The sequence below is a fragment of the Macaca mulatta genome, chromosome 1 (assembly GCF_049350105.2).
Source record: "Macaca mulatta isolate MMU2019108-1 chromosome 1, T2T-MMU8v2.0, whole genome shotgun sequence".
NCBI lineage: Eukaryota > Metazoa > Chordata > Mammalia > Primates > Cercopithecidae > Macaca > Macaca mulatta.
The window spans coordinates 58,782,674-58,810,076 of NC_133406.1; the positions used below are offsets into that span (position 1 = coordinate 58,782,674).

The 27,403-nt window shown below is 51.6% G+C and overlaps 1 protein-coding gene across 1 annotated transcript; it reads right to left on the minus strand.

Annotated features, from left to right (window-relative positions):
• Positions 1–6,889: 6,889 nt before the first annotated feature.
• TMEM9 (transmembrane protein 9) lies at positions 6,890–26,788 on the minus strand. Its single transcript, XM_078002724.1, is given in 7 exon segments — positions 6,890–7,914; positions 16,167–16,298; positions 19,086–19,194; positions 24,090–24,181; positions 26,086–26,127; positions 26,129–26,269; positions 26,759–26,788. Coding segments are annotated over 6 exon segments (633 nt in total). The 5' UTR covers positions 26,234–26,269; positions 26,759–26,788; the 3' UTR covers positions 6,890–7,761.
• Positions 26,789–27,403: the final 615 nt, after the last annotated feature.

Sequence of the window (27,403 nt, forward strand, 5' to 3'; positions counted from 1 at the left end):
GAGCGTGAAGGGCAAGAGACCAGGAACACTCAGGGAGTCTCTTTTTATGGGGGCAGTCCTTATGGTCAGGAGAAGACAACACTCTCTCTGGAGTGGCTTTAATGATACCAGCTTGGGGGTGGGGACGGTCAGGTGATCACTGGCCACTCCAGGGGTTGAACCGAGGACTAGGAGGGCTGCAGTGGCTCTCCAGAGACACAGTGCAGGGCTGGGGGAGGGGGGCACTTGTGCAGCCGGCCTCTGCAGGGACTGCAGGGGAACTGCACTGCACATGCACAGAGCTGCCTGAAGCCAGAGCTGGAGGGGCCCGTGGAGGTCACCAAGGCTATCCTCCCCAGTGGCCAGCTGAGGAAAGTGGCACCCAGAGAGGAAAGAGGTGTGTCCAGGGATACGCGGCCCACTAGATGAGCCTCCAGCAAGGTGAAGGCCCAGCTCTGTGTGGTGAGGCCTGCGGCTCTAGGGAGGAGGCCTGTGCTGGGAGCTGGGAGACCTGCGTTCTAGCTTCTGCTTCCCCACCCTCCCACCCTCCCACCCTCACTCCACGTCGAACTCTGTTTCTCTGCAGACAGAAAAAGCCTAGGGGCTGGGCTGAGGTACCAACAGGGACCTCTCTTGGTAGCAGCGAGGAGGCCCTCCTTTCCGCCACACAGACACGTATTAGGAATGACAGACAACCACAGCCACTGAGCACTCACTACACGTCAGGCCCTGCTCTCCACGCACTCACACACACACTTATCCCTCCCCACACCCCCTGAGAGAAGTTACTATTCCCATGTTTTAGCTGGGGAAATGGAGACAGATGGATTTGCCCAAGGTCACACAGCTAGGAAGAGTCAGTGCTGGGCATGAACCCTCATGGTCTGGCTCCGGGGTCGACACTCCCGGCCACTGCACCACAGTGTCTTTCCCAGTGTGGATCCATTCGGGACCTGGTCTGAGCTGCGCTCTCACTGCTGCAGCAGCAGAGCCTTGGGCAAACCCTCTCTTCATGCTTTTCAGCCCCAGTCGGTCAACAGGCAGAGTGACATCTAGAGATTCTGTAGTGTACAGATGCAGGATCTGAAGGTCCCTTAGAAAGTGATTGGTTCAGGGCGCCCAAACTGGCATCGTCAGCACACAGCTGCCTCCACGGTTTCTGCCATTTATAGCACCATTTGTACTCGCTGTTTTCCTAATGATTTTCTTTATATATGCTCACTCCCTGGCCCCTTTCTGCTTGTCCTTAGCATTAATATCCACAAAATTGTGAGGTGGATGTGCCAATTATGTTTTTTTCTAATACACATTAACGTAATTACATAGCTACTACAGTAAAGAGTGTTCTTCTGGGGACCACCTAAAATCACCTCACCTGTGTACACCATGCTTTGCAAGACCACGGGCTAGTTTAACGTGCTCTATCTGGAGAGGATATCTGGAGAGGCTGAGGCTCAGAGAGGAGGCCACCCTGCCCAAGGTCACACAGCGAATAGCAGCAGAGCCAGGGTCAGGGGTCCCAACTCCCAGCCTGGAGGCTTGGCCTCCGTGTCCACCTGGAGGCAGGAATCAGAGGAGTCCCCAAACCTTCAAGAGCTCAGGCACCCTCAGAGCCAGCCCTGCCTGCAGCCTTGGCTCCGTGCTCAGTTCCAAGCCTGGGGGCAGCGGAGACGGAGGAGAAATTGTCCCACCTGGAAGCGTGGAGTTGAACCTCAACAAGTGTGGGATCTAGCTGAGGGGTCAGGGTTTTCTGGAGCCTAAATGTCCCCTGGTAACACTGAGTAGGAAGTCCCTGTTGAAACTGCAGAACCTTGACTTGATGGCTGCAGGTTATGTGGTGATAGTAATAATAGTGACGTGACCAAGAACAGCCGACACTTGCTGAGTGCTTACACTGCAGAACCGTTCTAAGTGCTTTACACACATTCACGACGCACTCCCTCCAACAACCCAACACAGTCAGTAGTTGTAGCTTCATTTTGCAGTGAGGAAACAGAGACATATGGAGTTTGAATATTTATTCTAAGCTGCCTAGCTAGTAAGTGGCAGTTAGGATTTATGCCCAGGGTACTGGGCTCAGTGTTCGTGCTCTTAGCCACGCCACTTATTTTACTAGGTGGAAGATGGGTCTTTTAGGGAGCTTTAGGCCCCAGTGCCTCATTTGTTGAGGATTTACTACAGGCTAGGCCCTGAGGCCTGGTATTATTAGAGATGAGGAAACCAGCTCAAAGGGGTTCAGGCATTGCTAAGGGGAAGAACTGGGTTGAGAACCCAGGTAGCTTCCAGCTTTCAGACCACACTCTGTCCACAGCACCTACTGACTCCATGCAGCCACACAGGCACTGCCTGTGCACTGGGAAATACATGCTCCAGTGTTAGACAGTAAATGTAGGCTTGGGGCATCCCCCCTCTACCCTTTCCATCCCTTCTTCAAGCTCAGCTCCCGCCTCATCCCCTAGGGCAGGGTCTGAGCTGTGGGAGCCAGTGGGGAGATGAGGCAGCTCCTACCCAGGACACAGAGCCTCATGGGGCAGTCTGGGATTCGCTGCCTTCCTCGTACTCAAGACCTGACACCCACCTAGGTGAGTAGACACCTGGAGGGTCTTTCCAACTCCCTCACTTCCAAGACTCCTGCCAATTGGTTCTGGGGCTAAAGGCCAGAGGAGCAGACAGACCGAGGCCTCGAGGCCCTACAGGTCTCAATAAATAACTCATGCCTTAGGAAATGGGGAGCCCCGATGGCTCTGAAGGAGAGAAGTGACCTGGTCTGATTAAAAACATACTCTCTGGCACTCCTGACAAGAACTGCAGTATCTGGTGAGAAATGGGGAGGCATGGACTGGGGCAGTGGTAACAGGGGCTGCGGGGAGGGGACAGATCTAAAGACTATTTGGAGGTAAAATTGGTGGGATGTTGTGAGTGATTGTACAAGAGAAGAATCAGGAATTGATGACCTTCAGGTTTCTGGCCTAAACAACTTGTTGGGTGGTGGTACCACCAGTTAAGAATATAAAAGAAGCTGCCAGGCACTGTGGCTCACACTTGTAATCCCAGCACTTTGGGAGGCTAAGGCAGGCAGATCACTTGAGATCAGGAGTTCAAGACCAGCCCGACCAACATGGTGAGACCCTGTCTCTACTAAAACTACAAAAATTAGCCAGGTGTGGTGACACGTGCCTGTAGTCCCAGTTACTTGGGAGGCTGAGGCAGGAGAATCGCTTGAACCTGAGAGGTGGAGGTTGCAGTGAACCAAGATCATGTCATTGCACTCCAGCCAGGGCAACAGAGCAAGATTCCGTCTCAAAAATATATATATATAAAAATATATATAGTTTATATTATATATAATGTATATTATAAATATTATATGTAACATAATGTATTATATATATTTTGTTATATACTATATAACTGGTTTATTTTATACGTATTATATATTTGTATATAAATATATACAAATATATATAAATTATATATAAATATTACATGTAATATATTATATAAATGTATAAAATATACATTTATATATAATATATAAATATATTTTTATATATAAATTTATATATTAAATATATATTAAACACTATTATATATAATAAAATTATAATTTATATATTATATATAAATATATATCATATTTTTATATATTACATATAAAATAAGCCAATTTCAGGACAAAGATGAGTTTAATCTTGGCTCTGGGGTGCTCAGGGGCACAGTCCAACTGGGAGCCAGATACGTAAGTCTGCAGCTCCGGGGCTGGTTAGGGCTGGGCTAGAGATAGAGATGTTTGAATAAACACCATGAAACTGCAAAACAGAATAAACTTCCAAAGAGAGTACTTAGAAATCAAATTTTAGATTGAGCCAAGTAGGCTGAGCATGGAAGCCTGGGGAGCCAACATTCATGGGGACAGGAAGGGACAGTCAGAAAATCCCAAGAGGCCAGGTCCCAGAAGCCAAGTGACGAGTGTTATGGAGGGAGGATCAACACCACCAAAATAGCAGAGAGGGCCAGAAGAACCAAAGACACCCCCTGGGCCTGGTGCTCCCAGAGCCCGCTGTGACCTTGCTGAGCGCAGTTTCAGCGGAGCATGGAGGGCGAGGTCAGCTGGCAGGGGCAGGGGGTGAATGACTGAGTGCACAGAGACAGGGAGGAGACTCCACTGTAGCCAGGGGTGGACCTGGAGCCCTTGGAGGGTTCTTAGGACAAAGACTTCAGCATGTAACTAGGCTGAGGAGAAGGGCCAGTAAATAGGGTAAGGTTGGAGAAATGATGGAGGTCCCAGGCAGTACTGGGCAGGGGGGGATTGGAGAAATGGAGGTCCCTGACAGTATTGGGGGTTGGAGAAATGATGGGAATCCCATGCAGTATGGGGTGGGCGGTTGGCTTTGAACAGGAACACGCTATCCCCAAGACTGTAGCAAAGGCAGTCAGGATGAGTATGAATGAAGAATGATTTAACAATGGGGCTGAGTTAAGAGATCACTCCATTTTCTTGAAGTCATAGGCAAGATTTTCTAGGGGAGGGAGATGAGGAGACAGGAAGGTTGCCTAGTGGCCTCAAGAGTGAGCCTCACGGGAGCATTATTGGCCCTCATGGGGGAAGGGAGGGGGTGGAGGCCATGCACCTGCCGGGGCACCCTCAGCCTCTGTGGCAGCACTGGGCTGCCCAGGGAGGAGCAGGGAAGTCAGGCTGGGTGGGGTTGGGGTTTTGCTGGCAGATGCGTAACAGCGATGCCAGGAAATGAGAGGAGAAGGAGGAGGACTGAGTCGGGCTAGGTGAGGAATGAAGGAAAGGCCACGAGGAAGCAGGCTGGCCTCTCCATCAGCCTCCCTTTGAGCCACACGAGGGATGAGTGCTGGCCTCTAACTGTGGAGACCAATTCTAAGGCTCAGGTTCCCAGGGCCAACTCCAACCAGTTGTTTTTCCAGGTGGGACCAATCTATTACAGAACAGCATGGTTGTTGGGTTTGAGGGAAGACAGGATTTCTGAACACAGCACCAAGTTCTGTTCCTTTTTTTTTTTTTTTTTTTTTTTTGAGACGGAGTCTTGCTCTGTCACCAGGCTGGAGTACAGTGGCACAATCTCAGCTCACTGCAACCTCCACCTCCCTGGTTCAAGCGAGTCTCCTGCCCCAGCCTCCCAAGTAGCTGGGACTACAGACACGCGCCACTGCACCCAGCTAATTTCTGTATTTTTTGTAGAGACGGGGTTTCGCCATGTTGGCCAGGATGGTCTCGATCTCTTGAGCTTGTGATCTGCCCATCTTGACCTCCCAAAGTGCTGGGATTATAGGTGTGAGGCAACGCACCCGGCCAAGTTCTGTTCCTTTTACATCATATGAGACGGGGTGAAGAATGTCATTTCTGATCTTTTCCGTCATTGGCTGCAGGGGTCTTCATCTCCGTTCCAGATACCAGTCAAGCAGTGCACTCGCCCCTTGCTGGGGACCTCCGTCCTTTCATATTCACAGAGAGATGAAGCGTACTCTGCCATCGTCTGAAAATTGGGTTTTGTGTGTGAAGTTGAGACATATTGAGATGTCTGGTTACTGGCTGAATCCTTAGTAAAGTGAACAGTCACTCCTAATCTTTTATAAATGTTCATATACTGGACTTATAGTTCGGTTTATTTATAGTTAACAGCAGTTGTCCTGAAAACTACCAAAGCCAGGTTGGACCATCTGCAGGACTTACCCAAGCCTCAGAGAAATGTGGCACTCAAGGTTTCCCCCAGGGCATGTGGTTTTACAGGGGAGACCTGGCAATGTTAGGCACCAATTTCTGGCCTGGTTATCCTTGGTAAGTTAATACACCCACCTGCCCACCTTTGGAAAGCACTGCTTTTGTGTGCCTCTTGAAATAAGGGCATCCCCATCCTGAAAGAATAAAAAAGCCCACTGCAGCTTCCACAGCAGTACTTGGCCCTGGTAGGCGCTGAGTAGCTGCCAACTAAATGAACCAGTAGAAATGTTGTCAGTACCAACTCCCGTCCCAGCCTTGCATTTGGGGGCACATCTATCTTTTGCTAGCCCTACCACAAACTTCTTAAGTGGACTTGCTCAGGACCCCACAATCCACTTGGTCCTCTCTCACCTGGGTCTCTTGTTTCCAATGCCAACCAGTCTCTGCTCCTCCTGGGAGCCCCATCTGCAGGTCACCCTAGTCCCATCCCCTTTACGCTTCTGTCCCTGAACTTCAACAAACTACTGCAAACTGACCCCCCACCCCACGTTGTTCTCTTGCCTCCTACCCCTCTCCAAAAACCCAGCATGGGGGCCCACACAAAGGTTCTTAATCCATGTTTATTTGGACAACCCTGGGGACACCAGATCAGCTCGGTCCCTCTAGATGCCTTGCCTGGGTCTTGGCCGTGCCCTGCACCACACATCCAGACTGGAGCTGGCGCAGTGCCAGGCTCCTCTGGATGTCCCTGTTGAAGCTGCTGGCACTTTCTTCTACAGGGCAGCTCGTTTTCTGGTTTCCCCCACCCACCCTTCTCCTGATACCTATTGGTTTTCATTTGGGGATACTTCAGGGTTTTGCAGGGAGCACTATTTACTGTGTCTGTAGGATATTAGGATGAATCAGGCACTGTTCAGTTTCAGAGGAATCGCCCACAAACATGAAGCAAGTAAAATCTCAGGATAACTCCCAAGGGCCGGTTCACCATGCTCCTTGCCCCAGCCTACCCACCTCTTTCCTCATCAGGTGAGGAGGACTTCCAGCAAGCCGTGGCCTTGGCCTGAGTGCACTATGGTTGGCTCTGCCACGGCCACCTGGACTTCCCAAGGCTCTGCCTGTCTGGACCTAGCAAGCGCAATGCTCTCTGTCCCCTCTGGGATACATTTACCAGGTCACTTGTGAAAAATTCCTAGTTCCCTAAATCTCTTAAAATCCAGCAAGTGAGAGAAGTAAAACAATTTAATGATGGCTTCTTGATTTACACACAACTCTAAGACAAGAGAAGGGCAAAATTTTCTCTCCATGCACTGGTACAACGAAGTTCAGCGACAAGAGGCGACCCAAGGACAGGGGCTGCGGTGTTCAGATCCACGGTCAGCCTCGAGTCTCGTGTTCCAACCAACCATCTGGCTCAGCAACTGTGGACACTGGGGAGAGGAGGGACTGCCCAGCCCCCTCAAGCGCGGGTGAGGGGACCGGCAGCAGAGTATGCAAGGGCACTCCATGTCCCAGTGGGAGAAGTGCACAGGGGACAGGGAACACCAGCTTCCAGGTGCGTCCTGAAGACCACAGTGGGCTCAGGGGGCCCAGCTCTCCCATCAGAGCTGTCCTCAGGGTTGGAGCTGGGGCTGAGAGGGAGGTGGTGATAAGAACCACTGCAGAAAGGAGCACATGCTGAATGCTGGGCCATGCTTTCCTCCCAGACACTGAGTTCCTGAAGACCCAGCTTTATCTTCCAAGGGTAACAACATTCCCAAGACTCGGAGCTAGAAGGCGGCAAGAGTGGAGCCAGGAGAGACAGACTGCATCCACTCCTGAGGCCGCCTCAAATGTCTGCATTCCCTTCGGGCCTGCCTTTCCCCTCCCTTCCACCCCAAAGACCCAAGGAGACAACAGAGATCGGAGACAGCATCCCTCTTCCCTAATCAAAATAGTCAAGTACAATATTTCTAAAGTTAGGGAGGAGGAGGAAAAATGCCACGGGCTCTTAAAGGGAAAACTGGCACCGAGGGAAGGGAGAAGCAGCCCCCCGTGTCCAGCCTGGAAGCTGGCAGCCATGGTGTTGAGGCCTTGACCCAACCATATGAGCCCATCTAGCTGAGCATCTTGTGCCGATCGAAGACTGTCTTCCGCTGCTCCTGCACCTGCAGCTTCCACCGCTGCTGGGCACCTTCCACGCGCTCCAGGACTGTGTTTGCTCGGGGTCCCCCGAGGGATGCAGCAGCTGCTGCCATAGAGCGAGCATCCTGTAGTGGGAAGAAAAAAAGAGAAGATCTGGCATAGCAAGCCAGAAGGGTCTCAGGTCCTGAAAGTCTGACATGGAAAGAACGACCCATGAGCAACCCCAAAGCCTGACCTTCCCCAGACTGGGAGGCTGGGCCTCCCCAAGTGCTGTGGGCTGAGGACCTTGCCTTGTCATCTGCAGAGCTGAACAGTGTGCCAGGTCTGCTGGAGGCCTTAGTGTCTGTAGCATCTGCAGGATGGGGTCCCTGCCCCTCCCTGGGGCCTGGGAAAGCAAGCACTCCAGGAAGAGTAGGCTCTGCTGGGGCCCCAGTTACTGCCACATAGATAGCTCAAGGGAGGTTCCCAGCCTGAACTCACCCCTCATCATGCTCCATTCCACTATTTCTAACTCTCAAAAAGGATGCTAAGCATAGGCTTCAAGACCTCATTTAGGCAGAGGATTTGATGACATTTGTTGTTTCAGGAATGCACCGAGGTGCCCCCAGGGCTAGTACTAGGCTAGAGAACTCCCTTGCCCTCCCTGCCATCGCCCAGGGAGTGGGAGGAAGGCCCAGGGCCTAGGGTCTGGCTACCCTGAGATGGCAGCAGTCTGCTCCAGATGGGAGAAGGTGCCTACTGAGGAGTCTGCACGGATCCAGATCCACGGGATCTTAGTTTCTCTGGGAAAGAGGGATGTGACATCACTCAGGGAGTCTGGCAGGGATGGAAATTCAGAGCGGCCCCAGCATTCTCTTTGCAGAGCCCACTCTGGCCCATTCCCTCCTTTGATAGCCGAGGACAGCTCTGCTTCCTCCCTATCTGCCTCTGCTGATCCCCTTCCCCTTTGCTTTCAGAACTGTTGCTGCCGTCAAAAGCATCCTCCCCTAATTACCACTTCTCTGCCTCTGAAGCTCTGGAGCCTCTGCATTTCCTGCAGGACCTGAACCTGATCTTTGGAGAGAATTAGAGCTGAGGGCCAGGCCTGCACCCCCGTGGGGATTTCCTCCCTAGCTTTTCCTGCCTCTCATCTCCTGCCACACATCTCTTAAGGGATTAGTGCACTTCTCTAAGCCCAGAGCCGCCCAGTAAATGCAACTTTGCTTCTAATGCCCCAAGCTGGCACGGCTTCTGTCACCATGCAGCTGCTAGGCTGGGGCGAAGGGGGGTGGTGAGGTGAGGGTAGGGTGGACAGAGAATGAGCTGGCAGTGAGGAGGCTGGGAGAGGATTCATCATCATCCCCTTGGAGCTCTGAGGACTTCATCTTGTGAGCGCTCATCTCTGAGCTGCATTAGAGATGGACACTGCCTTCTGGGAGCCTCCCGTCCAGGTCCTGAGGAAGGCTTCCTGTGCCAGGCTAGGTGAGGCTCAGGCAACACCTGAAAGGCAGGTGTGGCCATGTCAGGCAGGGGGCACACTGAGCTTGGAATTAGGACTCCTGGGTTCTGTTCCTGGGCTGGGGACCACCTGCCCCCTTCTAGCCTCAGACTCCCCTAGGCCCGTGTCCCAGGTGGAACTACAGGTCCACAGCGGGGGCTGGGAAGGAGCCATGGCCTCAGTCACTTCTGAGGCAGTGTGTCCCTGAACAAGTTACTTTATTTCTCCAAGCTTCAATTTAATATAATAAATGTAGTCATTGAGACTGTTTTCTGCTCTACAGTCTTTAGGAATTATAGTTACCGAATATTACCACACACACACACACAGTGAAAAGGAAGTTTCATAAAACAATACTTAGTGTAATGCATTCTGATATTCTTTGCTCTGTTCCATTTTATTTTTTAAAAAATCCTGGTCATGACTCACAAAATTCATTTCATGACCTAATGGCTTGTTTGAAATACACTGGTTTAAGATTAGTAGATGGGTACGGCAAAGTTAAACAACACACATATAAAGCACTTACTACCCTGGCTGTCACGGAGCTAGGGCTCAAGAGACCTTTGGTTTCTTTCTTCCCTAGGAGCGATGGCTGATATCAGAGCCTAGCTCTGGAAGCCAGTAGGCAGTAAGGCTGGCAGCCTGCTGCCAGGAGAAAGCCTGTGAGAACTGCTGTGCTGCTGCCCCTCCTTCCAGTTCCATGCCTTCTCTGTTCACTGTGCTGACTGAGCTGGCCACAGTGCTAAGACCAAGCCTCCACCCAATCCTGCCTCTGTGTGGCCGTCTACATGAGGTGGACACTAAAGACCCATCTGGGAAGCTACGGGCCCACCAGGACTTGGTCATCCTGGCTCTGGGGTCTGGATTGCCTTCTCTTCTTCTTTTCATTCCCACTCTCATCCCTTCTGGGACCGTCCTCCTCATGACAGGGCTCCAGTGTGTGTGGGTGGGGTGCTAGGCTTGGAAGGGTGGGGCAGTTTTAGCCCTGCCCTCCTTCCACTGCTCTGCATCTCAGGGGAGCGTCTTGAGAAGGGGAAGCCAGGGAGAGCCCAGAGCAGAGCATTAAGGGAACATGCTGAAATTCACCACATTACCACAGTATCATTTGTTTTCCCTTCATGTAAAGTCTTAACAAACAGCTCCTAAGTGGGGGAAAGCTGCCACTGAGAGGCTGTGCTTCCATCGCTAATAGTCTGATTAAAAGGTATTAAAGACTCCACATCTGTTTCAGAGACAGCCCAGAGTGAGGCCTCATCCGTGCTTGCTCTGCAGCAAGTATGGTGGGTAGCAGTGGGAGAAATACCACCAACTCCTCCCCTCTCGCCCTGAGTCTGGGCCTCTGGTTAACTCGGGAACAGAAGGGCAGTTAGGAGGGGAGGTGGGTGGAGCCCCTCCCAATCAGGGGAAAGAGCTTGGACATGGATGGGTTCCCAGGAGGTCCCCAGGGGGACCAGACCAGTGTGACTGTGACAGGTGCCACTACGTGCCAGGTGCTCTGCTAGGCACTTTACACAGATTATTCCCAGGCTTACAACACTGGCAAATGGGTAAAACCATCCCATATTGTAGCTGCAGAAACTGAGGCTCTGAAAGGTGAATCATCTTGCTGCCCAAGGCTGCATGACTGTTTAGTGGCCAAGGCAGAATTTGAACCTATGTATGTATATCTCTTATCCTAGGACCCAGCTGGATCCCTCTTTAGCTGGTTTCTCCTAAGAGGGAGCCAGCATGGAGAACCAAAGAGACAGGTTGGTATCTTTCCCCACAGCTAGAGCAAGAACAAAGCACCTCTAAAGGAACCAGTGCTCAGGACATCAAGCGAGGCCCTCCTCTCCAGCACTAGGAGGACCTAAGTAGCTGTGTGGATAAGCCCGAGCTGATCAAACTAGCCCTGAGCCCTTCAGGCCGTCCCAGATGAAACCCTCTTCAGTCTGCCCAGAAGCACTGGTTCTGAGCTGGCACTGGACTTGGCCCAAGTCTGATGACGAGAACACAGGGAGAGTGAGAACCCCACCTCAGGCGGCTCTCCCCTCTCTGGTTGCTCCTCCTCCGTCCTCCCCAATCCCAGACACAGGAACGTGACCAGGTGGTCTCGTCACTTACCAGCCACTCAGCAAAGCAAGGCCCTAGTGCAAAGCCCTTTAGCAAGAGGACTAAACAGCCTGAGTTTTCCGCGTTTGACCCAAATCCTTGCTGCTGTTGCTGCATCCCACTGCATCTCTGCGGCGAGGCTCTCCCTGACCCCTGCATGCTGCAGCCGGAACCACCTTCCTGCCACACACCAACTCATGCTGTTTCCCTGCTCAAAAACCCCAGCTGGGACCCAGCTGCTCACAAGTAAAACCCTGCTGAGCATGACATTCAAGGGCACTCCCAGCCTCACCTCCCCCCTTACCCCCAAGCCTCTGGCTACACCGGTCCATGCGTCCTCTCTCTACCTGCGGTGATCGCCTCACTCAGGCCCTTGTGCACTCTGCCCCTCAGGCTTCCCTCCAGCAATCATGATGCTACTTAAGTGTTAACACCTGATTGAAATAGCACATTCTTAAGGATGAGCAAATACTTGTAAAGCTTCCACGCACACGTTCACAACAGTTATGCTGAGGTAAAAATGATTATGTCTATTCCAGATTTAGAAAACTAAATCAAGAGGTTAGCACCACGGATAGTAAATGGCAGGGCTCAGCCCCTCCCAGGACTGTGATTAACCACAATGCTGTGCTGCCCCACTGGAGGCTCTAGAAGCATCTGTTGAATTGCACACCTTTCTATTCTGCCCTCAGGGAAGGAGGCTGTCTGGACTGCCCTCATCAGTGTGTCTGTTCCGTGTTTCACTGTCAGCTCCCCAGGGCTGGGGTCCTCAGCACACAGTTGCTACCCATGTGCGGACAGGAGGGGAGACTGCTCCCCAGGGGCCCGAGTCTTCTCCCTGGTGCCTGCATTTCCAGTTCCCATCATCATCATCGCCTTTCCTTGATTTCCCTGTATACGCTCTCCCAAACGGGGCCCAGAACTCTACCCACTGCCCCAGGAGGGTGAGCACTTTGAAGACCTCTTCAGAGCTTGGGCCCATGCTGTGAGCAGCGACATCCCCAGCCTCAGAGAAACCATGTGTGTCTCTTCAAAGAGGACCCAACCTGCACATCTAAAACAGCTCTGTTTGCCGTTTCTGCCCCAGCAAACATGCTTGCTTCCTCCTTTCAAAGGACGTCTGAGCCCAGGGATTACGCCTAATGCTGCTGGAATCCCAGGGGAGGCAGCGCCCAGCAATCAGGGCCCACTGAGGCTCTGCCAGCGCTTTCAAAGGGAACATGACAGGCTTTCATCTCCCTCCATGAACGGGGCTGAGGCTGAGGGGGAGGCCTCCCCTTCCTCTTCCAGTTCTTTGCCTCCAGGGCAGGAGAGCTCCTGGCCACAGGATTTGGGAAGAGGGACCCAAGGGGTCCCTAACCTGAAAAAAATGCCCTGACTTCCAGATCTCACCCCTAACTGGGTCCCAAACTCCTGGGGCGTAGGGCCTGAAAGTTCCTGGAGCCTAGGGAGACTTTTCCTTCTAAAGTCACCGAGTTGTACAGGCCTAGGCGAGCTTTCAAGGAACCCCAAGAGGCCATGTCCTGACTTTGTTCCTCTTGGGGTGAAACCCAGAGACATGGCTACAGCCTAGGTACTGCTGCCACTCCTCTGAGTGCCTGCCCCCCATGTTTCCCCGCAATCCTTTCCTCTGTGCACTGAGAGGGGCAGTAGATTATCCCTTGTCATCCAGGACTAGGGCCCCGGTCTCTGTAAAGACAAGTTCCTTGGGTTCTGTCTAGCCCCAATGCCTTGTTCATCCTCCCTGCAATTCAGCGGTCACTCTCCCATCCACCCTGAGCTGGCACTGAAAATCCCCCTCTGCCAGGAAGCCTTCCTTCCCAGACTAACACAAAGGGAAGGGTAACTTTCCGACCCCTTGTTTAGTAAAGAGGGGCCTCCCAAGGCATCTGGCTTCTTCAGCTGACCATCCATCTTATGAAGCCAGATTTTACTGCCAGCCTTTATGTTTCCTGCTGGTTCACCTGCTTTTGGCCATCTTGGGGCTTAAATCCCTGAGGGCAGACATAAGGTCTGTGTAAATCTCAACACCGTGCCACCTGCAGGTTTTCTGAATACACTCAGAAAAGCAGGGTTGCTGAACCACAGACATCTGTGACCTCCAGACCACACAGAATCACAGGAGGTGAGGGGATGGAGAGGTGATGCCAAAGAATGGGACCGAGGGCACTTCCTTACCCAGCCAAGGGCACCCAATGGGATCTACCTGCCCCAGGCCAAAACCAGCCAGAGTTGGCTGAACCCTAGGTTAGGGTATCAAAGAGATTAAACACAACCTTTTATGACCTTTTAGAACCTTGGGTGAGAGGTGAGGGCATGTCATCCTGTCCATCCCAGGGCCGGAATCTCCCCTACAGCAGGGAGCATGGCTCGCCAGCTTCTCTGTGCTGCAGCCTGTCACAGCCTACTGTCCTCTCAGGCAGTCCTGCTATAGGTTAGCCAATCTAACCCCTTCTTCCTCCCAAGGCTCATACGAACAGGCTTCAAATGAGGAGCACCCCAGGTCTCCTGGGGGTAAGAGAGACCTGGGTTCATACCCAGGGACGGTAAGCTGCCCTCCCCAAGCTGCCCTCCCTCCGGCTCCCTGGCTAGGATGGCAGGAGACACAACAAGGCCATGCCCCAGAGCCATGCATTCCACGGAAATCATTGGGCTGCATCTCTCAATTACTACCCCAGCCAGGACTGCAATTACCACATTACCCCTAATCGCTGAGTGTTTATTAGCAATGCTCCTCCCCTATCAGAGCTGCTATTACTCTCCATTAATAACCAGGTAGGCACACGAGGTTTCCTCTTGAACACAGACCACCCAACTGCCAGTGCCACCACCTCCCAGGCCCCAGCTCCAATGGGGCGAGGTTCATCCCCTCTGCTCCACCTTCGGCCAAACTCATGTCAGCAGGAGGCTGGGGGCAAACTGGGAGCAGTCCAGGCATGTGCGCAGGGTGGGGCGACACAGCCCTCGAGAGCAGGCGGGCTCCCTCCCTGACCTGCCCTTCTCTTCACTCTTCATGCTGGCCCAGACCCACGTCACCCAGGCAGCTTCACACTTACACTTGAGGCCCTGGGTCCTCTTTTTGGTGAGGAACTGGCTCATGGTCTTGCAAGGGAGCCCAGCCCACCTGCCCCACAGTTAGACCACGCTGTCTACAGGAAGACTCCTAGCTTCCTCCTTATACTGTGTTAAATCTCTCCGTCCCTAGGTGAGGCTGAGCTGCCTCCTACAAACTTCTTTTTTTTTTTTTTTTTTTTGAGACGGAGTCTAGCTCTGTTGCCTAGGCTAGAATGCAGTGGCGCAGTCTCAGCTCACTGCAAGCTCCGCCTCCCGGGTTCATGCCATTCTCCTGCCTCAGCCTCCCATGTAGCTGGGACTACAGGTGCCCGCCACTGCACCCAGCTAATTTTTTGTATTTTTAGTAGAGACGGGGTTTCACCGTGTTAGCCAGGATGGTCTCGATCTCCTGACCTCGTGATCCGCCCGCCTCGGCCTCCCAAAGTGCTGGGATTACAGGCGTGAGCCACCGCGCCCGGCCGCCTCCTACAAACTTCTGAAGGCAGCTATCATGTGTCTCCTTTAGTTGTCTTTTTTCCTTTAAGCTAAATAACTCTCAGTTTCTTCAACTAATTCTCCGAGGCCTAGCTGAGGCGCTTCCCCACTAGATATTCCTTATGCATATGCATGAGTTCACTCAGGGCATCCCTCCATCAGTCAATAAACAGGAGTATCTTCCAGCAGCAAGGCCCTGGGGACAGAGCTCAGAGTGGAAGCAGCAGCCAACCCCGTCCGCCTCGGCTCCACGCCTCTAAGCAGCCCGCTCTGCTGTCTCGTGCGCCCAGCTAGCTGGTACATGAGCGCGTAAGTGGGGAGCCCGAGGCACACAGGGCTCACTCGGGCAAGATTCCCCTAGACCACCTGGGGAGTGCGGGGCTCATCACAACTCTGCTCAACATGTTGGCGCACCACGTCTCACTCCCACCAAGAGTCCTTCACCTGAGCCCTCCTGTCCCCCTGGGTTTCCTCGCCATGGTGTCCACAACTTTTTAGTATGAGGATGAATGGGAAGACGATGAGAGCGCTTGCTAACTGTGCTGGGCCTGGTCCAAGCCCCGTCAGCTCCCCACCACTGCATGAGCATCTGGGGTCAGTGGTTCCCCACTTTCCATATCAGATAAAGCCAAGCCCCCTTAGCTTGACATTTAGGGCCTTTAATAATGTGGACTTAATCTACTGGCCAGCTCTCACTGCCACTGTGCAAACACCCCTACCCTATGCTTGCAACGCTCAAACTTCCTCACACGTCCCCCACCCGGCACCACTGTCTACCTCATTCCTCTTCCGCTCTGGAAATCCTACATTTCCCTCCAGACCCTGGAGCTCTGGTTTGCATTGAGCAAGTGTTCAACAGATGTTTGTGGAATTACTTGACAAACAAATTAACTTGCCGCCTTCCAGTCCACCAGCAGCTTGTCACCCATGTCTGAGCACGCAGGGAATATTATGTGTATCTATGTGTGACTGGCCCTGGTTGGCTGCACCCCCTCTGCTGGGAAGCACAGTGCAGCAGGATGACATGGCTCCCCCGGCTTGTGCATGGAGCTTGCCTGATGCCTGGTGTCCTGCTTCATCTGGAAGGGCAAAGGGCAGGTCCCTGCTGAGTCTGGGTGATGTGTAGGACACTGACCAGAAAAGCAACTTGAAGCATGTGGGGGAGGTGGGCCCTAGACCTAGGTGGCGCTCCTCTGGGTTTTGCCCTGGGGACACACATGCAGGGGCCCAGGGCCTGGGCACTCAAAGCCCTCTTACCTCATTCTCCTCCTCATTGTGCAGTTGCTCGGTGTATGCATCTGGCTTTCGGATCAGAGGGTCCACCAGCATCAGGAAGGCCATGTAGAGCAAGAGGGCACCCACCACGGACAGGTAGATGACAATGATGACCTGAGGAAAAGACCAGCGTGCCTGTCAATCAGCATCTGGGGCCAGGGCTAGAAATCCATTTCTAGTCTTGGGCCATCTGTGCCTGGCTGGCAGTGACTCCTCGAGTGGTGCACTAAGAAAGGACTTGGAGGCAACGTGGGCTCAGAGGGAAAGCATGCCCCGAAAGGAAAGGGAGGGCCTACTCCACAGAGGAAGCGCTCTGTCCTAACTTGAGGGAATCTGCACAGCAGGCATCAGGGCAGCAGGCAGATGATAAAGGAAGAAATCTGGAGCCTGATGCCCTGAGAGGCTCGCGGGGTGGAGGTGGGAACGCAGGGCCTCCCTGGCTGTAGAAGAGTCCATGATGAAGGGTGAAGCAATCAGAAACTAAGAGCAAGGAAGAACAGGCTGTGGAGAGGCTGAAAAGCTGAGACCAGGAAGAATAAGCCTGGGCTGGGGGCTCATTGCTCCTGTGGAGAGCAGGACGGATGGCGCACGCTGGCCCACTCACAGCACGCCCCTGCGCAGAGTGGCTCGGGCTGGTAAGAAGGCGTGCACTGGGGGTGCAGGTCACGCCTGCCCTCCCACCAGCCCCTCTGCAGGGAGGGGAAAGCCAGCGCTAGAACAACAACTCCATGAATCTCTTACATACATAGTGCTTCACAAGCTGGAGTCATTTTGTTTTTACAGAAAAGATAGATTTAATGAGGCAAATTCAATGTTTCTCAATGTGGGTGCTCTGGGATTTTGGGTGGGACATCCCTGTAACGGTGTTGATAACACACCTCGGCTATTGGGACCACAAAAGCACCTTCATCCACTTCTAAATGCCCTCTGTGGGGCTGTAATCATCTGACTGAGAACTGCTGGGCTAGGTCACCCGGGATCCCAAGGCTACCAGACGGTGGAGGTGTGACTCGAACCCAGACTTGCTGACTCCCTCTCAAATGCCTTTCCTAATTCCACAGTGCCTGGCCATTGCTGGCTTCTGATCTCAGCCCTGCCCTGCCTACACTGTGAACAAGAGTGAAAAAAAGAACCTCAGGACTTTCAAGCTGGGTGCCCAGCTCAGCCAATAGCCAAGTTCCACTGGACCAATGTCCCACCTGATTGGGGCACCGTGTTCACGCCTGATTAAACAGGTCAAATAATCAGACCTCACCTGTACACCAGGAAGGCGGAAGGAAAACAGAGGCTGGGTCTTCAATAGGCTGAAGCTGAGGGGCGCCTCCTAGCAGGAGGACTGGGGGAAATGGGAGGGATTAGGAAGTTGTATCTGATGAGGTCCCCATGCCAGGAAGTTCCCTCCCGGCCAAACAGGGAGCAGCGGCGACATCTGGCTCTGAATTTCAGGTCTCAGGCATCTGGTCCCTGGAGGGTGAGGCCCACTGGAGCAAGTTCAGAGAAGGAGAAAGACAGTTGCAGGAGGGGCTGCCGCAGGTGGGAGGATGAAAGGAGTGGAGTCTGCACAGGGCACTGGCTGGGAGCGGTGGAGGACAGACAGCTGCTTTGTCCCTGAGTGGTGAGAACACAGAGGAGCTACAGCACAGGGCTCCCTGGAACAAGCAGGAAGGACAGCAGTGAAGACCACCGCCCCACAAAATGTGCCTCAAAAGGAGAAACCTGATGGAGGACCCAGCAGTGCCTTTAAATATGAGAATTATTTTCCAATGCTATCTATAGACTCTTCAAAGGATAAGCAGAAAAAAGCTACAAACTGGAACAGAAAGGGCTACATTAGGCCGGGCATGGTGGCTCACACCTACAATCCCAGCACTTCGGGAAGCCAAGACTAGAGCATTGCTCAAGGCCAGGAGTTTGAGACCAGCCTGGGCAAGATAGTGAGACCCTGTCTCTACAAAAAATTTTAAAAATTAGCTGGGTGTGGGGATGTACACCTGTGGTCCTAGCTAATCAGGAGGCTGAGGTGGGAGGGTTGCATGGGCCTGGGAGGTCAGAGCTGCAGTGAGCTGTGATCATGCCACTGGACTACAGCATAGGCAACAGAGTCAGACCCAGTCTCTAAAAAACAAAAAAAAAAGAGAGAGAAATGACTATGTAATCAGTGAGCACTGTGTGTGCCAGGCGCCTGGCCCAGGATTGTTAGAACCTGGACTAGGAAGCTGCACTGGGAGGCTGGGGGTCATGGGGGGTCTCTGCTAGGGCAGCTTCACAGCCTCCAGAAGACACAGGAAGTTCTGCCTGGTGCAGAGGAATGAACAGAGAACTCGTGATGTCTGTGGTGATGACTGTGTCTATCATCTCTTTCCTGAATTCACCCAAATAATCAATGAGAACAAGGTTCAGGAAAACACAAAAGGACCAATCTGATGTTCTCCCAGCACCCAATACCCAGCCCTAGTTCACAGCTCTGACACTTTTTACAGGAGCTTAGTCACTTTGGAAGCTTAATTAGACTAAGCTCCAGGAGGGCAGGCCAACCTCCCCATTGGCAGCATCTGCCCAGAATATAGCAGGCACCGAAAAGAGATTTACTGGATGAACAGAAGAAGGGAGAGGAAGGAAAAAAACTGGAAAGAATGCAGGGAAAAGGGAGTCTCCAGCAGCTCTCCCAGGGCTCTCCCCTCTCACTGTAATGGGAACCACTGGAAAGAGAGCAGAGAAGGGAGCTGGCTCCAGGAAGGTGTGGGATGTGGGTCCCGATGTCTATACTAGGCTAGCCTAGAAGCCAGTCTCATAGCCGTTGGAATGTTCCAGAATAAAGTGAAAAACTGTGGGTGTAGGCCAGCCCGCGATTGGGGAATGGAGTGTGGGAATCCCACTGGCTTCCTGACACCCTGGCATTACCTTGATGGTGGTGGTGCTGCGCTCCTCGTACCTGCACTCGCACAGCAGGCAGTAGGCCTCCACGTCATGGCCAGGCACCGGCATGGGCTCCACCACGTGCAGGCAGTTGCTGCAACAGAGACAGACAGGGCTGTCGAGGCAGGGCCACCAGGTCTTAAAGCCTCAGGACCAGGGAAGCAGGCAGCCAGGGGAGCTGAGAGGTAGGGACTGGGAAAAAGTGAAGGGTGCTCCCAGAGAGGACTGAGGGCTTATAAAGGATCAGACTGGCAGAATCCCTTCCCAACCCAAAGCCTCATAGCCCATGCCCCTTGCATATCAAAACCAGCTCTCCAAACTGCCTACAGTGTTGGCACCAAAACCATCAACGTTCCCAGAGTTCTACCCCCAGCCGCCTTCCTCATCTCATGCTATGTTTTCCCTGGATGTGCTCATCTGTCCCAAACGTTTAACTCAGAAGCTGACAGATCTTAGGTCAGAATCTCCAGCCAGGGCCGCTCTCCTCTATAAGCTACAGGAGTCACTATTTGCATGTCTCATAGAGACTATGAACTCTACACCCGCCCCTGCACACCCTTTGCCCCCCACTCCCTACTCCTGCAAACTGGCTTCCCATTCGCAATGGCAGAGAACACCTCTACCATCCACTTCACTGTCTGGGTCAAACCCTGGAAATCATCTTTGACACTGCCTTCCTCTCATCTATGAATCCACCAAAGGCCAGTGATCTTACTTCCCTAAAAATTCCTAGAATTCATCTCCTTTATTATTTCCCACTGCTGTGTCTTAGCTCAGGCCCTCATCCTATCTTCTTTGGACAACTGCGCCAGCCTCTGCACTGCCCTCCCGCCTCTAGTTTGGCCTTTCTAACATGTACTACCTTCCCACGGCAGCCGAGTAGTCTTCCAGAATGCAACTCTGGTCATGTCATTCCCCAGCTTAGGCCTCCACAGAGCCCCTAGGGTCAGTACTAACTGAATTGCTCTGCTGGGGGTCCCAACCCACGTCACTACAGTTCCATCTCCTGCTACGCCTCCCTCACCCACTTTCCCATCCTCCAGTCACATGGATCTGCCAGGCTGCTCTCTGAATGAGCCACACTCACACTCTCACCAGGAGGGCATGGCTTTGCCACCTCGTCTCATCTTTTAACTCTCAGCTCAGCTGCCTGTGCCCAACAGCCAGCTCCTCCCAACCCCCCGCCAATGCACTGCACTGGAATCCAATCTTTATTTGTGCTGTCTCCCCAGGAGGTGTACGTTCCTCGAACACAGGGTTATGTCTTATACATCTCCATATTCCCAGTGCCTAGCTGGGTGCTCGCCAGAGCAGGCTCAGTAACTACGTGATTCCTAAAGGAAGAGTAGACCCACTTAGCCCACTTTCATCTAACAGCACTCTTGCATAAGGTGGGATAAAGATCTTAGGTTCCACATCTAAAAACAGGGAAAGAGGCTTAGGAGGCAAAGTGGCATCTCCACAGTGGTGGTGAGGCCAGAAACCAAATCCAGATCCTCAGCCACATGTCTTTACTTCTGACTCAGCCTCAGTGGGGCCTGGGCTGGTACCTGGCTTGCCTCAAGCCTCTCATTCCCAGCCTTCCTCAGATCAGCATGGTTCCAACGTGTTGGGTTCATGGACCACATTGAGAAAGCAAAAAACTCTACAGAACGCACTTCATCACTACCAATGGAAAAACCAAACTCCTCGGGGGTGTGCAGAGGTGAAGCAGGTGTCATGCTGCAGTGCACCTGGGCTCTGTCCTGGCTCTGCCACCAAGTGTTCATATCCTGGGCCTGTCCTCTTCTCTGTGAGATAAAGCAGTTGTACCAGTTAATCTTTAAAAAGCCCTTCCAGCTCTGACCGGTGTCCTGCAAGAGTCAAGCACAGCTCCCTTCTGAGCTATAGGGCTGGGTTTCTGGCAGAAGCATCAAGGGTGTGTGATATAAAGATCGTGTGTTGGAATAAGAATGGGATATGCTCTAAAAGACTCTGTTCTCCTAAAAATCCATATGTAGCATACAAGAGTTTATCTAAACCTTTCATGATCCAGTTCCATCTCTGTGTCCAACATGTTACTTACTCCCTTCTGTGAGCAGGTCTCCCCTGTTGTAACTGAAAGTACTGCTTTCAGGCCTTGCACGCTGTTTCCTCTGGGAGGGAGGGGTTGAGGGGCAAGGCCAGGGTCACCCAGGGTGCTTGGTTGTCATTCCTGTCCAGAGGGAATGCCATCTTCCCTTCTCCAGGAAGTCTCTACAAGCCTCCAGATTCCTCCCTTACGTGAGCTACACTGGGTCTTGGGTCTAGGTCATACCAGTACTGCAGTGGGATTTATGGATTTCTCACAAGGCCAAGGTGTCAGGGGCAGTTTGGAAGGGCGACCTGAGTTCTTCACTGTGGGATCCTGCTACCCAGGGAAACAGCAATAAGGAGCTGAAATACTTCTGCTGTCTCCAACTCTCCCGTGATAGTGGGCAATTTATTTAACTTCTCCAGGCCTCGGTTTTCTCATTTACAAATGGAGACTGAACTTGGTCAGTGTCTTCCAAACTGTACTCTTTTGGGACCCATGGGAACCACTGTACGGTGGGGTGGTAGTCAGGGAGGGGCCGAGGGACACTTCCCTCTCAGCCAGAGCAATTCCGACTTTATGTTTTATAGATTTTGTTTCTAAAATTGATTTTGTTTGCAGAGAAGTTCTATTTTAACAAGTCTGAAAGGCAAGGAACTAGCCAACTTATTAAGTGCCTTCCTGCTCTGGGAGTGTCTCTAATAACACATCTCCTTGCCAGACCCACCAATGGGGCAAAATTGGGGTTTCTGCCTTTTTTGTGCATACAGTTATAAACTCTCAACACTAGATGGCAGGATACCAGTAAACCTAGAAACATACATGGCTTGGCCATTAAACCTGAGGACCGCATCTCAGATGATTCTGGCTTTACTCTGCACAACCAAGGGGAAGGGTGCAAGTGTTCTTTAGCAGTGGACCAACGTGACAGCAAAGTGAAAACGTGGCAGAGACTAGAAGACCCACTCAAACTGGCCTCCTGTAGCCCTAGCGCTGAGGTACTCAGAATAATGTCAAGGCCCCATCCTACCCTTAAGAGGCTCCAGGCAAGCACATGATGACTCCCAGTCAAGGTCAGTGTCACTGGGTCCTAGAATCCTGGAGTCTTTCCTCCAGCCTCACCCACCACCCTTAATGGAGCTGCCCTGAGGGTCCTGATGTAAGGCTATTCATCAGGCAGCCCCTTAATTCTGACTTCTAAGGGGAAGAAGGAGATAAACTATAGCCTGAGAGGTCTAGACAGGACTCTGTCCTCTGCAGGCATCCAACCTTGGGTTTTCAGGCCATCTATAGCTCCAGGACAGAGAGAGTGTTCCTAAATTTGCAAGTGTCTGCCTGCACAAGGAGTGTGGGATATAGCCTTGTTATCTGGTGAAGGGCTAAGACAGCCCATCAAAGGTTTTACTGATGCTATTTGAACTATAACCACAAGATACAAGGGGGTTACTTGTACTTCTCCTAAGTAGAAGGCTAGTGCTTCAGGAGGAGCCCGTTTTCTCAGTCTGTGGTGTAAGTTTGATCATGACTATCTATGTGGCCACCAGTAAGGCATGATAATATACATTAATATCAGCTAACATTTATATAAGCACTATGTGCCAGATATTGTTCTAAGTGCTATAGTTACTTACCTGTGCACACACATGCACAACACACACACAAACACATACATACTTAACACTCAAAGTACTGCCACTATTTACAGTAAGGAAATCAAAGTGCAGTGGAGACTAAGTAATTTGTCACACAATTAACAATCAGCTAGGCTAAATTTGAAGTCAGGAAGGTTGAACACAGAGTCTGTCTAACTAGACTGCCTCTCAGAAAACGAGACAGTCTCAGAATTGGAAATTCAACTAGTTTCAAAATTCTCGAGTGTTGCTCTGGATCAACTGCGTCCTAAGCACCAAAGGAAAGAAAGGTTACTGCTTCCCCCCACCCTCACTCCGTATTTGAACAATCAAAATTGGGGGGTGGTGGTGGTACCGGGAATCTGTATTTTCTCAAAGCTCATCTGCTTTGAGAAAGCAGGAGAGGCAGCACTGACCCGGACCCCTCAACTGATGTTGATCTCTTCTATAGTGACCTCAGCCCATCTGTGCTCGGGGCCCTCCAAGCACGGAGATTCCTGACTCCCAAAACTGCCTAGATTAGAAATGCTCCCTCAACTCATGCTTAAGTTGGTTTCCCTGAAGCTTTGGCTCCAACTCTATACCACGAAACCCCACTGAACATAACTGATCCCCACCAGTACCTGCTCCCACAGGTCTCACTTCCCATAACATTCCAGCTCTTAATCAATCATCGTGCGCCCCCAAGTCCTCTCCTCTTTAGGCTCTCCTTGCTTCCTTAAGCCATTCCTTCCAGGACAATGTGTTCAAACTTCCCTTCACCGCACTGGTCTCCTTTCTCTAAATGAATTCTGGGTTATTCTTCTCTTTTTAAAAGTGAGGTACCCAGAAATGAATTCAAGACTCTAAATTATTTCTTTGGGCCTCTGTCTCTGCTATTATAAAATGGGAGCAAAATCCATCCCACCTACCTTACAAGGACGCTATGAGACTGGCACAGAATATCACATGTAACAGCTTTGCAAAAGCATTAGGTATCCTACAGTATGTGGTCAGAATACCTACCTCTCCCAATTTCTCTACTACCATTCTGTATGCATCACTAAAGACCAATATTCAAAGCAAAACAACAAAATCCGCTCCTCTAGCCAGGGACCACCCAGCTGGAATTCAAGATACCTGGGTCCTGTTTCCACAGACAGTTGACAACTATGAAATTGGTTCTGTGACATGAATAATTATTCCTTTGAAAGGCTCTCCATAGGAATGGGAGAGCATGCTTATCCTCCAGGGTCCAAGAACTCTAGTAAACACCCATAACTTCAGCTGGGTATAGCAGCCAGGGGCCTGTGTGTAATGCCTTACCAGTCCTTCTGGGACACATTCTGGTTATAAATGTGCCCACTGATGTTTCTATAAGGTGGACAAATGCATTTGCACCGGATGTCTTCAGAACTCTGGAAGAGAAAGCACATGTCAAGTACACAGAGACTCTGCCTGAGTTCAGGTTCTAGCAAGGTTGTCAACTTTCTGTTCCCTATCCTGTTAGGTGAACCATATCTATGCTCTTGCACTTTCTCCATCCCCAAGTTCAAGTCCAGCAAGGACTGCCACTGCAGGAGGCAAGCTACAGCACAGGGTCCTAAAGACAGAAAATGTCCAGGTGGCAAATGAGACTCACAGAAAGTTGTCTAGGCCTGCGAGTCCCAAAGTAGGTACTTAGAGGAATCGGGGGAGAGGGAAGGGGGGAAATGCGTGTGTGTGTGTATGTGTGTGTGAAGTGGCAGTCCTCTACCCCAGACCCCACACTTGTGTGTGCACCTCTGTCCAGTGGACTTAGCAGCCAGCCTCTTCCCCACATTCCATCTCCAACTTCTTTGGTAGGATTGGGGAAACATAAAGGGCAAGGGTAAACAAGAAAAAGTGGGTCATTTCTGTGGGCATACTCAAGCAACCCCTTTGAAAGTTCTTCCCTTCTGGAATGAGTAAGAGACACCACCATAAATGTCTTTATTAATTAGGAATTCTGAGGAGAGAATGGAAGCAAACCCCTGGCCTTAACCTTACTTCAAAGCCTGGATGATCTTTAGTTCCATAGATCTATCCAAACAGCTCCATAGGAATGTAGCCTTAAAGAATGGAAGTTATCTCAGGAGTCCTAGAACTTAGGTGGGTCACCCTTAATAATGGAAACTTCAAACTGTATAGGACTTTATACTGACAGGGCATTTTTACATTGTTACGTAATTTGATTCTCCCTAAGCAGAGTAATAGATACAACTGCTGCTACAGGTGGCAGTACTAGCATCCCTAAAACAAAAATTCGAAATGCTCCCAATCTCAAACTTGTTAAGCACGGACATGACCACAAAGATGATGTTAACACTGCAGAAAAGCACCTATAGACATGGTAAAAATGTGTCATGGGCTTCTTGAAATACGACAGCAGAGTGTATTCATAACAGAACAAGAAATCGTGTCAGTCTATAAAATCAAAAAGACTTCTAAGACAAAAGCTTGTTAATGAATCAGGTGACTGGCAAAAACATTTTTAAAAACCATCTGGCAGAATGCCTTCTCATCTCTAGAGAACCCACTTTCTGGTACCTTTACGGCTTCAGACACTACTTCTCACCTAAAAAAAATACTGTGCACAGTAACCTTTAATCAAAACACAGCGTCACAGCAGGGGACAGAAAGCCTGATGCTGCTGTGTCTAGCAGCTGATACTCTGGTGATGCTACTGTGCTACCCTGAACACATCATTTATTTTCACTGTATTAATAGTACATCATATTTTTTACTGTTAAAAATTTATTTGTAAGAAAATATTTATCGGCAGCATATAAATTCATTGTCAGGAACGGTGGTGATGCCAACCAACCAGACTATTCACATGAGTGCCTGAGATAGTGACACCTTTGCTTTCTGATGGTTCAGTGTAGATAAACTTTGTTTTATGCAGAAAATTATTGAAAATATTGTATAAAATTACCCTCAGGCTATGTGTATACAGCATATATGAAACATAAACGAACTTCAGGTTTAGACTTGGTTCCCCTCCCCAAGATATCTCATTTTGTATGTGCAAATACTCCCAAATCCAAAAATATCTGAAACGAAAAATACTTCTGGTCCAAAGCAAAGGAAGGTACGGAGAACTTAGATAACTTCTCCAAACTTCCTTGCTGGAAGTCCACCACTGATCTGTCTGATCCAGAGTGAGTCAGTGCTCTGTGCCCCACCCTCTTCCCCCGCACGATCCTTAGAGAGGCCAGCAGCCTTGAACCTGAAGGAAGACCACTAAAAAAAGTATGGCCCATAGGTGAGTGAGAGGCAGGCTTAAGGAGCAACTAGCTACCTCTGAGTCAGCCCTGTAGACAGGGTGGCCGTGCACGGTGGTCGGCGGTCGTGACCAGGTGCTGCAGGCTCACCTCCCTCACCTTGTTGGCTTCAGCTGGGGGCACCAGCAAACACCCGACCACAGCCACCAAAGATAAGAGCTTCATGCTTATCAAGCTTGCTGGGCCAGCAAAGCCGGACACCTGGAAAAAGAGATACGGAGTCGGAGAAGGGGAAGGTGGCCACACTGCAGCCAGCACGTTAGGCCCTTAACCATCCTGCCAAGAAGTGAGAATGGGGTTGGGGGCTGGGCTCCAGGATTCCAAGGCCTGCTAAACTCGGTCGCCAAACCCTGCTTTCTATCCCGCACAACTCTCCGGCTCTCCGCCGGCCACCTGGTGGGCCCGGCAGAGGGGGCCTCGAGAGCACACCGCTGCCAGGGGCCTCCAGTTCCTTCTCAAGGCCCGGCTCTGACCCGCGCATCACGTCCCACTGCCCTCCGCCATCTCCGCCTCTGCCCGCCCCGCAGCTCCTCCCCGCTCGGGCCCGACGGGAACTTTTGGGTGCGAGTCTGGGACCCCTGCTCCGACGGCGAAGGCCGGTGCCCACCACGCCCAGAGGTTTTAGGCCAGACTGGGACCCCCAGTATCCCCGCGACCCCCGTCCCCTCCCCCAATGCTGCGTCCACGAACCTGCAAGCCCGCCGCAGCCGCAAAAGACCCAGCGGGCCCCGCCCTCTCCTAGCTTCTATTGGTTGCCAGAGGAGCTCGTTAGCCTAACCGCGCTGTCGCCATGGCAGCAAGACCCGCCTTCACCTGGGCGTGGAGACTCTTGCGCAAGGGAGAGGCGGGCATTTCTCAAACCCGACCAAATCAGAAAAGGAAACGTCAGCCTTCCAAACTCCTGGGGAAGGGTCTTGCCTTTGTGTGGCCTGAGAATTCCCACTGCAGTGCTTCTCCCTTCTTTGTATCATAAAACTCAGCTTGTTTCATCTTGCTGTTTTAGAGAGAAAGCGCTTTATGCACTGTAAGCTAGTAACAGCAACAAAAACGATATGAGATTGAAGGGCTTTGTCCTCATTCAAAATCTGGAAATGTTATTTAGGGATCCACGTCTTTGCTACAGAGGACTTTCTGCGCGGCAACGTCTCTACCCCTACACACACACCTGAGAAGGAGAAATCGAGGGTTGGAGAGGGGTTGGTGTGGGCTGGGCCTGTGAAGAGTCTGCACAACAGCGTCCTTAGCCTGGTCCGCCTACCCCATGCTGGTGCTGGGCCTGGCAAAATGGGGCAAAGTGTGCATGGCCAGGATGCAGGGGTGGGGGTCCCCAGCTGC